Here is a 16,740-nt window from a genome sequence, read left to right on the forward strand (position 1 = left end):
TGCACACACAGCACACACAAACCAAATACATATTTAAACTCACCTTATTGATATTTCAGTTCTCTTTATTTGCATATGTTTGGTACTGAGGTAATCCAAAACTAAATGGACCACTCAAAGCACTTTACAAACACTTGTCACATTCACCCATTCACACACATACACTCACACACACACACACACACTCACACTGATGACAGAGGCCGCCGTGCTGCCAACTGCTCATCAGGAGCAGTTTGGGGTTCAGTTTCTGGCTCAAGGAATGCTGACGAAGTGCAACTGGGGGAGCCGGGGATTCGAGCCAGCAACCCCCTGCTGGCTGGACGACCCGCTCTACTTCCTGAGCAGTAAAGTAATGTAAGTGACTTTGATTACGTTGCTGACTACAGTTTATAACTTGTAATTAGTAACTGTATTGGGTCACAATTTTTAAGTAACCCTGTTAAAAAGTGCATTGTTAATAACTAATTAACTGTATGTGTTTTTTTTCTGACATCAGTTGTATTCTACTAGAATAACCTCATCATGTATTATATACTGTACTTTGATATTCGCGGGCCATGTTACCTGTTTACCTATTAATGCAAAACATTTTCCATGAATATTTGATTTGCTGATTTCATATTCATCACAACGGAAACAAGAACATTCATAAGAATTTCAGCATCAGTCATGCAGACTCAATCTTACGAGGCGCGCTGTGCACCTATGGCACATGAATGTGTAATGATGCTGCTGCAGGTGATGATTAATTCAGGTGTGTAATTATGTCCCTGTTTTTGAACATGCCATGACAGCTCGTCACAGAACATGAGTCCAGCAGGTCCACTCTGGTTTTGCAGGGCTCAGTGAGCTAAACTTCTCGAAGCTGTTGTAAGTCCAGTCGACCTGCAACCTTTCTGCAAAACAGTTTTCCAATTTGAAGCTGTTGTGCTCTGCTGTCTGCGTGAGGATGTCCTATTGTCAACGCATCATTGTGTCGTGCTGAGGATGACTCATCTTTAAACACCTTTTTCATCGGAGTCACTTTGGCATTGTGCCGTTTGTGCCACCATCAATATGTTTGCTGTAAAAGTAAAAACCGAGGCGCGTTTAAAGGGACGAATCAATAGTCACTTCCATTACATTTAATCGTTTACACAATTGTTTTTCATTTGGATTGATATGAAAACAAACTGCCATCAGAGAGTCTTTCTCTGGCTGTAAATGCAGTTGAATAGTTTGTCAGATCATAATTATGATGTGTCTTGAAAAGCTCTTGGGTTGACTCAGTGGCTGGCCTCGGCGTCACACACAGCGCAGCGCGCAGCCTTTTAGATTTAACAACTTTTGACAGAGAGTCCTCCTTCTTTATCGAGCTCCACAGAAGTCACTGCTCCCGAGAAACGTCTCGCCCGAGCTCTCAGACACAACATTTATCGTAGCACCATTTCACCGAGCTCCCTTTGTGTGATTTCTTTTTGTTTGTCGAGGCTGACGCATCTCATCAGCTTAGTGAATCTGAGAAACAATTACGTAGCGTCACGCCGGCAGGATTCTCTGTCCCAGCATGCATATCAGTTTCTCTGCAAAATGAAATCATTAGTGGCTCCTCTCGGGTGGCTATTGTTTTTTTAAACATTGCTTCATTATTTAAGTCCAATTTTAATGAGGGCATTTACATGAAAGTAACTTAACAGAGTTTTCTTTTTCATTGTGTCTGCAGTCAGATATTGCATTCTGATAAAGAAAAGCCCATGTGCTCACACGGAACACAGCATTCAGATTTATTCTCTAATTAGCAGAGATGAGTCTGGATTAAAGGCAAGCAGAGGCCCAGGGCCGGGGCTACGCTGTGCACTTATGCATGCACGCCACACAACACATGAATAAATGATGGAATAAGCATGTACTACATCATCATGAGGGTCGTGGATAATGAAACGTTGGCGTTCCAAGTTGACAGAGACGGTTTTCAGAGACTCGGGGGCGTGGGAGACATGGCAGTGCTTAGAGAGTTGGAAATAACTGTTTCATAAAGAAGATACAGACTTGTATTCAAATTTGGTACATTATTTAAAAAAAAAAATTGAATCAGTTACATAGATTTTTGATCTCTCGCTTTCAAAGTATCTGACAGTGAAGCGCTTGAAATATTCTGTGACTGCAGCGGCAGAAGTCGCGCACAACGTCAATTCAACTCTCATTACGAGTCATAAACAGAAGCCTCTGTGCGCAGTGACAACCTGTCTGCTCCTGGAGGACATCATGTCCCCTCTGCTTTAGAATAACTGGCAGTGATTGCTGAGTCTCATATTAACTGGTCACAATTAGCTGAGCAATTGCCCTGAGCTCAAATCATTCCTTGAACAAAAGCGTTAAAGACAAAAGGCCGTGAACCTGGAATTCAACATTTGACACAGCATCTTTAGTTTATTTTGGGCACATGAGTCAGCATGAGTCACAAGGGGTTTTTTTTTCTCTTTTTTTGCTATCTTTGGCTTTGTTTGCAGCCTTTTTTTTCCCTGGACTACCATATTTTTTTAACAAGTCTGTGTCTGAAGACTTTGAATTCATCAGTGGCTGCAGTGTAAGATTTGAAAAAAAAAACCAAACACGCCACTTCTCAGACTCTTTTTAAACCTTTGTTAGAATTTCAGCTGCAGTTGGTTTCTTCCCCGTGTGTCAATGACGAGATGTTTTTGCTATTTTTGTCGGCGCCCTCTCCTGTGCGAGAGACGCGCCGTCTCCCCTGCGGTCCTCGTGGCTTCCTCCCTGCTTGGATAATCTAAACAGATGTGGACTTCCCTCAATGCCCCCCCATCAGTCCTGTGCCCCCACTCACATCGACTAATCTCAACCATGCCTGTGATAGCAGAGAGTACCATCTGCTCCGCTCCAGCCCTCTTTGAGATGGGCAGACCTCCACATCTGGACCCCGGCCCGCCCCTCCTCCTAGCCCTCCTTTTTATCCCCTCTGTATATGTGGTCTCTATCACTGATGACACAACATCGAGAGCAGCGAGGATTTAACAGCCCATCTAGCTTTACGGTCTTAATATATCAGTGCCGCAATCAGGGACGTGCCGGAGGTTAAACTAATCTAAAATCAAGTGTTTTGGCACTTTTTTATAAGTGAAACACTTCAGTAAATCCTAATGAGCTTAAGTCTTAAAATTAATGGTCAGACTGATGAAAGTTACATCATAATGTAAGAAAAAAAAGCACAGTGACTTATTTTTAGAAATCATTTATTTTTACAGAGTCTGGCGTGTCAGCAGATCTATTTATGCAGGGAGTAATTATAACTAACTATATTCTGTACAGTATGACAATTAAATAATGAATATAAAAAACATTTATTACTGTGATCAAACAGAGAGTTTTGATCAAACTTTGACTGTTTTGTCATCATGCATCATTCGATTTCTGTTTTTATTATTACTGTTATCGTTCTTTAAATCCTGATTAGTGTAGCCTTCAGTGCTTTATCATGTTTGTCTACTGCACATGTATATGTAATTGTCATCAAACTGATGTTGAAACGTCTGTGACGCCCTTTGATGACCCACGTCCACAGCTTGAAGTTTGGCAATATTTGAATCAGAGTCTGATGATAATGGGGAAGTTGTTTGCTTGTGTTTCCGAGTGATTCTCAATCGAATCTGATCAAATTAGATTTGATTAACTTTGTCACTCAACACAAAATAATGTTTGATGTTCAAGAATGCTTTATTCAAACTTTTCGATGTCCGAATTGGTGATATCTAGTGGTCAAGATGCAGATTGCAACCAACTGAATACCCCTCGCTTAATGCTCCCTACAGTTGCCAGGAAAATTAAAATTGAAATAAATAAATAAATAAAATAAGGAGAAAAGCCCAATCTGGGTCCAGTGCTACTGCAGTACATCATGGTGAACGACCTGCTGCCTCTGTACAGTGGAATTAAAAGGCTCATTCTGACAAAATAACAGCAATCTTAGTTTCATGTGATTATAAACGAATGAAAACATAATTATCATTATCATAAACGTGGCCCCAGGCAGGAAATATCAGGAAATGAAGTTCAGAGAGGGAGGAGAATATTTTGAGCATCCCTGTTTGACAGCAGCGGACCGAGCACAAGAGCCGGCGGCACCGCAGAAGAGTCCGCCTGCTAACAATAGCAGCAAATGGCACAAGAGAGTAATCTGAATAGACTAGATATACGCAGCTGTATGATAATGTTAGTCAAAATGGTACTTAATCATTTCTGAGATGGTACACAGTTTAAAATGTTTGAGAAACACTGTTATATTCCATTTCCGCCTCGAGATATCCATAAATCCAAAAACACCCTCGCTTTCATATCTGCAACCAACCCTCACTAGAGACACTAAACCCCCCCGAGCAGAGACAGGAGCTCTGATTGGAGAGGAATCGTCTCAATTGATTGACCGACCAAAGACACCGTTTAGGCGATAATTAACTATTGAAAGGTAAGTGTATAATCATCCATACATCTCAGCTCAACAGCCTTTTTAATTTACCCCTCTGGACGGATATACAGCCGGTCAGACCAGCTGGGACATTGACTGTTGCGCTCGAGTGATTTATGGGTTTGATGTATAAACTGCCAATTGATTGCAGACTTGTTTTGACACTGTCAGGATTATATAGCCGGATGCTGTTGAGCCAGTTATTGATCAAGACATTCATCGGCATCATCACGTCCTTTTCATCACCATCACCATCACTTCACACACGCTACAGTAACATTTGGACATCCTAATGGAAGACCTTGAGTTTATCGCCTCGTCCATCCGCCACCCACACGTCCCCTCCCCCGAGCCCGTATTAATTGTTCTGGACACGAGGACGTAGTGAAGGAGAACAAACAAGGTTGACCTTTTCCAGGTGGGTACATCTAACAGTTTTGGTTTTTTTTTCCCTTTCCGTCCTTTTAGCTGCATTTCATATGAGCTCTCCGGCCCGTAGGAAACTTTGAAGGATGAGGGGCGGGGGTGTTATCTTTTCATCCATCAGCAGCGATTCATCCCTGTGTAAAGTGACTTATCGCGGCTGACGGGCCTGTCATCAAAGTATGGAAAATGCTATAGACTGTGTGTTTGAACACTGCTAGAGCTCAGGCCTTACCTTGACATTTACAGTGTCGTGAAGGGGAAGTAAACAATGAGGATGTTCCATCAAGTTGAAGCGCGGAGTAGAACAAATGTGGCCTGTCTCCAGTCTGCTTTTGTTCCATTTACTTTTCCAGCACTTTGGTGCTGCCCAAACCCCAATCCGTCTTCAAACTCTAAGTAGGCCATATGGAAGCCTATATTTATTTATAGAATATCACTAAATTAAGGTGTACTCTCTTTGATTTATATATAGTTCCTAAGTATTTATTTTCTCTCTCCAGCTGTCCTACTCATCACACTTCGATGGCAGGAACAGAGAGGGCAGAGGAGACGTCTGAATTTGTCTTATTTGTTAACTAAGCCGAGTTAAATATTACAACTTACGAGAGCTGTGACGCGATTGAAAAAAAAATAATCATGTCATGCTTTTTGATAAACTCATCTCGTGTCTAATTTCTCACAGGTAATTTCTCACTTACTCTGAATAGATCTTTGAGCGTGCCGTGACAAGGCCGCCTGCTCGCGGCTGCGTTCAGGGTTTATGCAGCGTCTGACCTCGTGAGTTCACTGCTAAGTGCTTTGCGTCGAGGTGATATTTCAGGCTCGAAGCACAGTGCTCCTGTGAACAGTTTTGTCTTAAGTGTTTTCCATTCACTCAGCCAATGTTTTGTCATTTGCTTCGATCGTGTTCACAAAGCTACCGCGGACATTTATGTGTTCAGTGACGAACGGAAAATTTAAATCAAATAAATGTAAATTTGCATCAAAAAGAACGTAGAGTTTCAACTAATCTGTGGTTTTGCAGAAATGCACTTAGCTAGAATTTATTCTGGTGATTTGGTTGCTCCACAAACATGATGTGATCTCCCGACTTCCCGTCAAAAGCATCTTTTTTTTGTCACTACAAACACAGCTTGAAACTGTCCCACAGTCTCCTTAAAGATATCCAGCGGTTTGCCACTTACAAATATCGAAACACAAAGTTGAACTGCGGTCGATGGCTTGGCTGCCTGCTCACCTGTAACTCCACCACCATCTCTTCCGGCTCTGGAGATCAAATTGAGGTCATGAACAAGTGACGTGAACCTGATATGACACGGTTTGTAAAATGGTGCTCAGGCCTCTGTTAAGGAATTTCAGTTTCCAGAACGTGTGTGGTGAGACACTGCAGCGCGTAGTGTAAATGTAACTTGAATTTCAAGCCTGTGTTAAATAAAGCATCTTTTATCAATATCCTGATTTTCCATAGGTGGGTAATTATTGTTTAAAAGACCATGAATATAGTTGCAGAGGCATCCAGATGCTCCTGAACGTTTAATAAAACGTCACTGCATCTGTATCACTGTCTCAGCAGCGGCGCTTCATCCAAATGTAGTATTTCACTCAGAATTGGATGAATGCGCTATATATTGACCTCATTAGACCTCGAGTGAGTCAGTGTGTGCGACGCTCGGATCCATCTCCTCCTGCCACTTGGTGGTACCAGCTGGCTCTTCCCTCATTCATCTTTAATGCGTTCGCTGTGCCGGATTAATTTCTCCAGTTCAGCACACATCAATCACAGGCTGATCTGACTCCCTGCTGACTGATGACAGTAAACACTTCTCTCCCCCCCATTTAGGTACTTACTTACTGAGCTGTCAGAACACAACTTTTTTTTTTTTTTTTTGGGGGGCTTTAAATGTAACTCATGGCTGTATAACCTTCTGTAGATTGACAGATATCAATCACAGGATGACTTCTCTAATGAATTATTATATAATATACTTGTTTCAGTCACAAGGGTAAAGAAACTAAGCATGAGCACTGATAGTTTTATGAAATACTATTAAACGTGTACACAAGGGATGGGCTACAATAAAATCTTCAGCATCTACCGGTAATTATATTTTACACTGCTAAATTGACGCGAATAGATGGATTATGATGTCAGACATCTATCTTTGTCGACCGTGGGCACAGTAAGTAGATACAAATGTGTTTTACTCTGCAGCAGTACAACATTAATCAATGTACACACAAATCTGATGAGGATACAGATCCTGTGGACTTGTCTTCGCTCAAGCGTGACCTGAACAACAGACGTTTGTGATTCATATCGTACAATTTTTTTTATTTTACCATTCATCTTCAGATATAAGGTTTTTTTTTTTTTGTAGTTGTTTCTTGTATATAATAATTACAATTTGAGGGTAACTGACTCCGCCAGCCTGCCAGCCTGCCAGCCTGCGTTTTGGTGCAGTCAGTGAGCAGTTTGCCAGAAGCATGCATTGATGCTCACGGCTGCCCACGGCTGCGGCGTCCCCGAGTCACCTCTCACCTTCTCTTGCTTTGAATGATATTTCAGCGCTGCTGCCAAATATTGTGACCAGGCAGCAGCAGCGGCAGATGCACATTTACATTCCTCCGTGGAGTATTCTGGTCTTATCCGAGTCTTAAATGCAGATACAGATTTAAAAATACAGCCGCACGCTCTGTCTCAGGGCATATTTTCTGATGTTGTTCATTCAGGCTGGTAAGAATAATGAAACCATAGCTTAAATGCTAATTATAGTGGTAATGTTTCTCTTTCACACTACTACTGGGGCACAGCATGTCAGAGATGTTCATATCCTACACGTCCTCGTAGTGGCTTTAATGGAGCTGGATTTTAAAGAGGCACTCCAACGATTTTACACATGACGCTCAGATAACTCATCTAGAGGACTCAGCCCTCGACTACAGTTGTATAATGTCTTTTGTTGCTCTGGAGGGTGATTTGTAAACTTTGAAAAACTAACCCCAGTGACGTCATGAGGAGATTAAAGTGAGGATTTCTCAGTCTCCGCTGCTTCCATGTTGACCATTCTTTTTTTTTTAATCCTCCTCTTGTGCGTCCCCAAACCGCTTCAATACTAAATCTCATGCTGGAGTGCTTCTTTAATATTGACTGACCAGCAGTTGTTAATGCTTTGAAAGCCAAGATTGAATCACAGTAGTTCAGTTTTTGTACGACAAAAAAAAAAAAACCTCACAGAAAAGAAGAAAGGGCCAAAATCCAGACAAAAATCACGTTGTCAGAAATGTAGGCCTACTCCACACTAATGCGGATGCTAATCAAACATTTTCCTGTAAACTTTGGCTTTCTGTCTACATGCAAATGGAATTTCAAGTCACTATAAAGGGATTTTTTTTTTTTTTATATACTCATTCTAAAGTAACTCAGGTTTCAGTGTATCCGTATATATGAGTCACCTATTCAAACAATTGAAGCACCTCATTTCACCTCGGGCAGTGCGCCACAAAGACGTGAAATCAAAGGTAAGTAAATGTGTGTCAAAAAACTATAAATAAACTACTACTCTAAGTTTTTAAATCGAGACAGCCAAAGGGGAAAAAGTTCACAGCGGATGCTCAGAATGTTCTTCTCTGGTATTCGACTTCATCCCAACCTAGTCGCCCGGTATGATTGTTTTAGTCTTTGTTTTTTTGCGCTCCCATATGTTGAACAAATGTCATGATGACTAGATTTGTATGTATTATTTTTGTACAGAGGGGAAAAATCCACTTAGAAAAGTGTCCGCTCCAGTGTGGACAAGGCCTTAGAAGTGGTGAGGAGAGGCAGAAGGAGACACCTTAACCATCTCCATTTGTCAGTGTCACATCAACCACGAAATCCCCTTCTTCTCTGAACCCAACGACCCCTCCGCTCATCAGCTCCACAGACAGAGCGAAGCATCAGGTGCGGCTCACTTTTTGAACTTTGCAACCCGACCCCACTGCTGCGGCCCACTCCTCCCCAAACCCTGATCCCACTGTAAACCAGCAGGCCATTACTCATTCAAAGCTTCCTCTCTGCGGGTTGGCTTACCTTCCTCTCTATCCTGATCGCTTCCTGTGTTTGTAGGTCGGGAACGGACGGTAACAAGAGACGGTCTGTAAATAAATGAATAAACGACGGCGGCTTTTCCATATCACAATTCAGCCAGTGGTCATTAAATGATCTGTTACTCTATAACGATTACTTAATGTCTGACATATAATAGTAAACACTAAAATTCCCGGAGATCATTTTGTATGATTGGGTACGCCGCAGGTCAAGTCGGAGTTGTGGTCTTTGTGGCACCACTGGATATTTTCAAGTTGGGCTGGACACCTTTCCAGCTGTTTTTCACAGGAAGGTGGGCCATCATCTCCAGCCGTGTTTGTTGCGTAGTAGTCCAGAACCAGGAAACTGAGTTAAAGCTGATGTAAAGTTGCAACATAAAGACACATACAGCCTAAACTCACTCACACCGTCTCTCTTTGAAATTAGGTTATTTGCCAAAGATGCAGCAAGAATGAACCAATTGTACTTGTGATAAAACAGTCACACTGTTGAGCCTCAGAGGCTGAACAGCTGATAACCCTCCACTGTTTAGTGACATAACATAGACTCGATACACTCCAGTGATGATGTGGATGTTATCATGGATATCCTGGTCTGACCCATCACGGTCCCCTTTTTTTTTTTCCTTTCACGGATGAATCAAAGGTGGGGGATGGATGTGTAAGTCACACATCAGTTCACAGGGAGCTCCAGTGCTGTGGTCTGTTTTTTTCCCTTTCTTTTTATAAAATGCCAGGTCCAGTTAGCTGCTGCATGGAAAGAGAGGCGAGGTAGCCACACTGAGGGCCATGCTTCCCAGCATCCCTCCCTCTCCCTGTTCCCGCCTCGGCGTCCAAGAGCTCGGGCCTCCGGCTGTGTAGCCATGACAACCAAATGAGGTAAATGGTTGCAGGAGAATCCTCATCACGACCACCACCCTCTCAGGGCCTTTTTTTTTTTTCCAGTGGTGCATTAACGTAGCATGTGCAAGTCTTTTTCTGCATGCTATTTCCCATAAATATGTCCGTTGCTCTCTGGTGTGTGCTATGAATCTGTTTTCCTTTCGAGCCGACACAGTGTAACCCTAGGGCGAGGTCTGCTTTCTTTACATGGAGGATTCTGCAGAAATGAATTCTATCATCAGAGGTCGCTTCAAGAAAAACATGGAGAAATGAATTGTTAGCGTAAGGGATGAGAAAAGAAACACGCACCTCCGTCAAGCAACGATGCAAACTCCTCTGTGCAGCGCCTCGTCTTGACATTGCAAAAAAAAAAAAAAAGACACTGGAGGCGGCCAGGAAAAGAAGTATGCATGTGCTGTGATGGGAGTGCACGTCAATTCATTTTTGTCAAATTTCTTGCAGATTGTCCAAAATACACACAGGCTCTGAAGAGAGATTGTGCACAAAAAAAGGGCTGGGTATGTGTTATGTAAGCGGCTGGTATTTGAGTTTCTTTCTTTCTCTTTTTTTAAGTCTTTAATTTCTCCAACACCCTTTCCAAAAATAGTGCCTCCATTTGCATACCTGCAGTGTGATAACGGCGCAGTGTGAAATAACACGCTGAGCCGTGTTTACAGATGAGCCGCTCTCATTTGCTCCTGTGACAAGACAAAATCTGTGAACTCCTTGAAATGAGGAGGAGAAATTTACAATTCCTACTGTCTATATTAACACTCGTCAGTAGATATTGCTGTGCTAATAGTCACATTTCCACTGTTACGTTCTCTGCGCTTAATTCAATCGAATTGTTCCTGATCTTTTTGAGATGTGACTTGCCCAGTGAAGGTTGTTCTGGATCACAGCTAAATGCATGATTTCTTTTGACATTCATAATACAAGTTTTTGTTTTCTGTATTCACAGACGGATGCACACATTGTGAACAAATACAGACTAGAGGACAGAAAAAAAAAGGATTTTATTTGATTTTTTTAACCAAACATCAATATACAGCTACACATACAGTCTTGTTTGACAGTGTCTGTTTGACATTTGGAAAATGCATTCCGCTGCAGCAACGACGTCACACTCCTCTCCTTTATTTATAACTCGAGCCATTCTGACATTTATCTGACAAAAACAGAACATGGATTTTGGTATTCGTAAGCGTTTGTCAAGACAAAACTGTGCGAAAGCAGCCACCAGTTGTCTCTGCTTTCCAGGGTTACGCGATGGCTGAAAAAAAATACTTTGGGGGCTGACAGAGTAAATAAATGCTTCATTCTGAAAGGTTGAATAGAAAAATAGACATGAATCTGAACTTTATACTGCAGGTAACTTAACAGTGCATGCTCTAATGTGCTGATATTTGTTACTTAATAAAATGAGAGAAAGGAAAACTGTCATGCTAACATATGCTTCAAGCTAACAGCTAAGCTAACATAATAATTTGTTAATATACAGTAACTACACAGTAGTTGGAAATGATAATGATATGTATAAAAACTCTCCCTCTGATTCCTTGACTAAGGTCTGCACCATCACATATCAGTTAAGCAAGCGGTTTCTTGTCCGTCCTCAGGCTAATTAACTCAGTTTAGCTAGTCTTGCGGTATTAAGCATTCAAATGTTTTATTTTTGTTTTCTGCATATGTGAACCTGCTCCCTCCATGCACCACCCAGGCAAAAGCTATACTTTTTATTGGGAGTTGACTTTGCTAAATGTCCCCTTCATGCTCTCACTCTCATCTGTGGGCATCTCTGCTCTGGCTATAAAGAATATTAGGTGTTGTTCACTGATGTCAGGGAAAGACATAAGTGTAAAAAATTTAAATGACTTAAAATATTACATTTAGAGGAATATTGCTTTAGGCTCTAAACTTAACCATAAATGTTAGAATTGACCATTCACTAAGCCTCGCTCTCCAGACGCCTGTCAAGCTTTCCATCTTCACGCTGCACATGCAGCTGACAGGGATGACAGTGGCAGAATCAACTTTTCTGAAACACTCGATCATGAATTCCTTGTAGAAGTAAACCAAAGCACAGCTGACAACCGTAGGTTTCGTCGGCTAAAATGATGACTCTTAGTAGCGTGTTTTACAAGTGAAACTAGCTAATGTAAGCTTATAATAACACTTAATCTCCAGAAGCCAATAGATGAGAAGTCTAACTGACTTTTCAATATTTCAATTGAGATATTTTAGAATAAGTACTTGTAAAAGGGTCTTAAATGTGCACTTAAAGCCTGCATATATAATTTTGCATAATTCATTACAAGATTGAGGCTAGAGCTACAAGCATAATTTCAGCATCACCAGTTTAATATTCATGGAGAGGATTTGTAAGTGGGGTATATGAAAATTGGATCAAAATGTAATGTGCTCTAATACAACCCTTGAATTGTTTGGATGCTTACTACAGGAAAACATACCTGGACGAGAACTACAGCGTGCTGCACCCATACTCTACAAGTATTTGAGGATATGAGGAACTGGCCTCAGTTTGGCAAATACAGTGGTTTCTAAAATATGTTTGGCAGGAGGTAGGTTAAGCTAATCAGCTAATCATGTTTTTGTTTCTAGCTGACGTTTGAGCGCTTAAAGACAAAGTTCGATCCATCCAAACTGTGGAGATACTGAGGCTGAATCCAAATGTCCACCCTCTGGACTTCAGTGAAACATACTGTGACATGTTCAATGTCATCATGTCAGCCATTTGACGGTGGGAGACTGCGGGGCTAATGTAAGCTGCTGATCAACAGACCACAATAATATGATGCAGTATTATTATTTTATTATTATTATTAAGGTATTGTTTTTTCAAGTTCTACAACATCACATCCTTCGATGAATTGTGAGTAATTAAATCAGTGAAGAAGACTGTGACCCAAGCTGACTCTTTGGAAGTGTAGACAAAGTCCACCTGAGGGCCCTTGTGGACTGGATAAATGGGGTTAGGACAGCACTCTGCACTCGCAGACTCCCCGAAAGTCTGCAAGGGCGGTTAAGTCTGGACATTTGGATGCAGCCAGTACTGGAATTCTTAAAGTCCCATGCACACAGTATCAACATGAAGAGAAATCTAAAGCTTGACAGGCCTGACATTGTGCTTAGCTGAGGTCACTAAGCGATAATTGGACAGTTTCTGTTCAGGAGATGAGTTTAGCGAAAGGTCAATATTAAATTCTGATGGATATTTGTCTTCAAAGTGTCCCACACGACTTGAATTCTGGTAAATACACAACATCCATACCGTACAAATCTTACATTGTTTATAAGGATGCGACAATACACATAAATGAAAAGATACTGCGACAATACACATTAATGGAAACATTACAGGCGGGTACCTACACATGATGCAGCACATCCTTCGAGGAGTGCACTAGAACCACTTTAGTTTCCTGTCAGATCTTTGTGCTTGTATTGATGCGAACACTAAGGACAAATAACAAAAATAAATAAGGCCACATTTACTTTAATGTGCGCCACAATGCTGCACATTCAGTGTTATGACTTGTTCTTAAGGGACGCAGACGTTCGAAATGCCTTTTTATCTTTTGTTAACCACAGAAAACGATGACTCTATTTGCTCATGGCTCTTTTTTCTCTCCTATCCTCATCTTGTTTTTTTCATTAAGAAGCTTGACATTCTTTCTGCTTCATATCTCAGTTTTTGCTGAATTATTCATGCCGCACAAGAATGTGAGAAGCAATACAATATACCTTTGCTATGAGGGAAAAAAACAAAAACAAAAAGACAGTCCAGTCCAGCTTTTTGCGCTTTACAAATCCCAGTGAGGATTTAAATATACAGGATGCAAACAACAAACGGAAACCCATATTTCTGAGGGCCCTGTTTTTTTCTGTTTAGATTGTAGTTTACTGTCAGGCCCTCAGGATATCACATCAGCTACTTGAGTACAAGATACTGGAAGATCTTTATGAGAAGGAGAATAATCTGACTGAGAAGTTCATGTGTTCATTCTGGTTATCATAAGCAAAACAAAAGTCACCTGTTTTATATCTAAAAGAGACAAACCTCTGGCCCTCCACCCTAATATGGTGGATAACTATTTGTTCTGAAGTAAAATACAGGTTCAAGACTGCCGTGCGTGAAGAGAAGTAAGACAGAGGGTTCAGTCGTAGACAGACTAGGAGAAAGTGTTTATCTTTGGAGACCGTAACTGTTTGACTGAGTACAAGATGTGTATACAGAGTGTGATTTGGCTATAGTGCTGCCTTCTGTTAAGGAGCCGTACCTAGCTAACGAAACAACACATCATCATCATCATGATCGTCGTCACACATCGTGCTCGTAAGCAAATCTCTCCCTTACCTAAACCTAATCTTTGGCAGATGAAGACACAACCTGTCTAGTGTAATAAGGGGCTTGCCAAAATTAGGTTCACCATATAAAGTGCGTTATTTGACACAATAGTTCTACATACTCTAGTTTAATACCGTGTTGCCATAATTCTTAAGATTATACTGTTTTAAATATCTTTCTAGTCTTTCTACACAGTTATCAATCTAAGAGTACATCCTCTTGATTTATACGTTTGTCTGACTGTACATCGTTTTCTTTTGAACATACATTTTGTGATTATATAATTAATATGCTGCTGAAAGAACGTGTAGACGCACTGGAAACTCTTCCTGCCTACACTACATCAGCTACCTAGCATCTCGCCATTGTCCGAATCCGTCTTGGTCGAGCTCTGCTGCTGAGAACAGAATCTGCCTTCTCTGGTGCTTGTGAACCACTTTTGAGTGTTAGTCAGGCTGTCCAAAAGAGACATTGTAAATGGCAGGATATGCCAGCATATCATGTTATAGGCAGTTAAATACTGAGGTCATTGGTCGGTATGACATCCTTTTTTTATTTTTTATTTTTTATTTTTTGTTAATGGGATCGAGCATTCTGCCCTGCACAGATAAATCTGCCCCCATCGAAAATCATCAGATGAATTTACAAGATTTCAGGCTCCAGAGTTGCTTGTCCAATGTGACGTTAATGTTACGCGCTGAGAAGTCATCAACTTGTCTAAGACTAACACGACAGCACTGCAACAGTTTCCTCTCTCATTATAAAGGTGTTAACCTCGCTTTATTTTCATGCAGGTCTAAAACATCAATCCAGGAGCCAGTAGCCAAAAAAGAAGACTACAGGCCCTCTCACAGCCAACAATACGATCTCTAAAATATCATTTTGCACGTGGAGCAGGGAACTTTGGCTCATTCCTTGGGAAAGTCCTTTGTTTACACATTTCTGATGTCCATGTGCAGAGCAAACAATTGCGACCGTACCAGGGCTAGATCCTACCGTCAAACAGTCCTGGACATTCACCAGGGAGGAAGCAGCATGAAACTCGTCACATGTAGCGCAAACCGTCCGCGGTGTCCTCTCATTGTTTGAAGTACCAGGACCACACTGACCCCCCCACCTTGCAATCACTCCTCACTCTCCTCCTCATCCCCCTTGGTGCCTTTACTCCAGCGCTGGAAGCAATGAACAGTTGAAGCCAGGAAGAAGCTTGTCATGATGGCCACCACAGACACTGAGATGCCAGAGAAAATGATGATGAGCAGGTCTGTTAGAGTCAGGGTGGCCTGGCACTCACGGAAGCTGTCTTTTGAGAGCTGGGTGAGGGATACGCGTCTGCCGTCCATGGGGAGGGAGCACTCCATGCCTTCCACTCCTGCATTGAAACAGGAAATTATGTTAGACTGATTTACTAGAGTAGTGAGCCAGAGTTGAAGAGAGTGATGTCATATTTATGGACTATTGGACCGATATATTCACATGACAGCCACTCAGGAATTACATCATATAGGAAAACAAGCACAGAGGAATATACTTACCATACAAATGTAATAAGTATTTTTTTTTTTTTTACTAATTCCCAAAAGATTTAACATTTAAGGTGATGCATGTTTGCCTGTGATATCTATAGCTCACACAGATGACACCCTGCTGGAAGGTTTGACGTGCATACACCTTGAGCTGTCCTGTTTTTGTAGGCAAGCAATTCATTCAGTGCTGTGTTGTAAAAGACCTAAATTCAGCAGCGCAATGCAGTTTTCTTCTGCTGACTTAATAACTGTACGGTCAACCAGAAGTCTTATGAGTTGAAGTTGCACTGTTTATACAGTACACCCACCCACAGCATGACTGCAGGTTCACTTTGGAAACCAAGTCGAAATACTAAGAAACAGTGAAGCACAGAGATACTGTAGTCTGCTGTGAACTACATACCTACTGTACAGCACATTTAGAATCATGTATTCATACTGTGAGAGGCTATATTTGTCCTGTTGTGTCTGCAGCCTCTGGCAAGATGACAAATTAGTTTGCATCTTGTGTTTGAAGATTGAAATAAAGATCCATTTCAATCATTTTAATTTCCAGCTGCCAGCTGCACAAGGTAAAAGTCTAAGGATATGACTCCTCATTACATATGACTGCCGGTTACATCTCAACAATTTAGTGATGCATCAGTAAAGGGCATCGTCTGAGACAGGGGCACCTTGACCGAACTCATTTCAAGATGAAAGCAAGATATATGAGGGAGTGCTGCCCTGCGTGCCTCTGTCACTTTCACGTTGTTTATTGTTCAGACATCATTTAAATGCAACAGGACAGCGACCATGGCTCTCAAGGGTACAAGTCTTCCAGTGAGTCTTCCTTTCCAAGTCCTGATTACAACACTGGATCATCAGGGTCAGTTTTAGCATGTATATGTTGAAGACTGACCACTGAAACTACAGCAGAGGGTGCTCTCTTTCATGCAGTTTACTGTTCAGACATAATTCAAATTGACAACAGTCAACAGGGTCAGTACTTG

General features: G+C 41.5%; 1 protein-coding gene across 5 annotated transcripts in view; it reads right to left on the reverse strand.

Moving 5' to 3' along the window:
* Positions 1-13,142: 13,142 nt before the first annotated feature.
* lrrc38b (leucine rich repeat containing 38b) overlaps positions 13,143-16,740 on the reverse strand; it is a 43,558-nt gene continuing 39,960 nt past the window's right edge. For 2 of the 5 annotated variants that reach the window (XR_005075624.1, XR_005075621.1), the window contains exon 6: positions 15,465-15,594. Coding sequence is in view for 1 of the 5 variants with exons in the window: in XM_037101861.1 (XP_036957756.1) it covers positions 15,347-15,594 (248 nt within the window). In the remaining 4 variants the exon portion in view is untranslated. Of the gene's footprint in view, positions 15,595-16,740 lie in introns of all 5 variants that reach the window. The other 3 variants (XM_037101861.1, XR_005075625.1, XR_005075627.1) reach the window with 3 other exon arrangements.

Source organism: Acanthopagrus latus, chromosome 6, assembly GCF_904848185.1.
Source record: "Acanthopagrus latus isolate v.2019 chromosome 6, fAcaLat1.1, whole genome shotgun sequence".
Classification (NCBI taxonomy): domain Eukaryota; kingdom Metazoa; phylum Chordata; class Actinopteri; order Spariformes; family Sparidae; genus Acanthopagrus; species Acanthopagrus latus.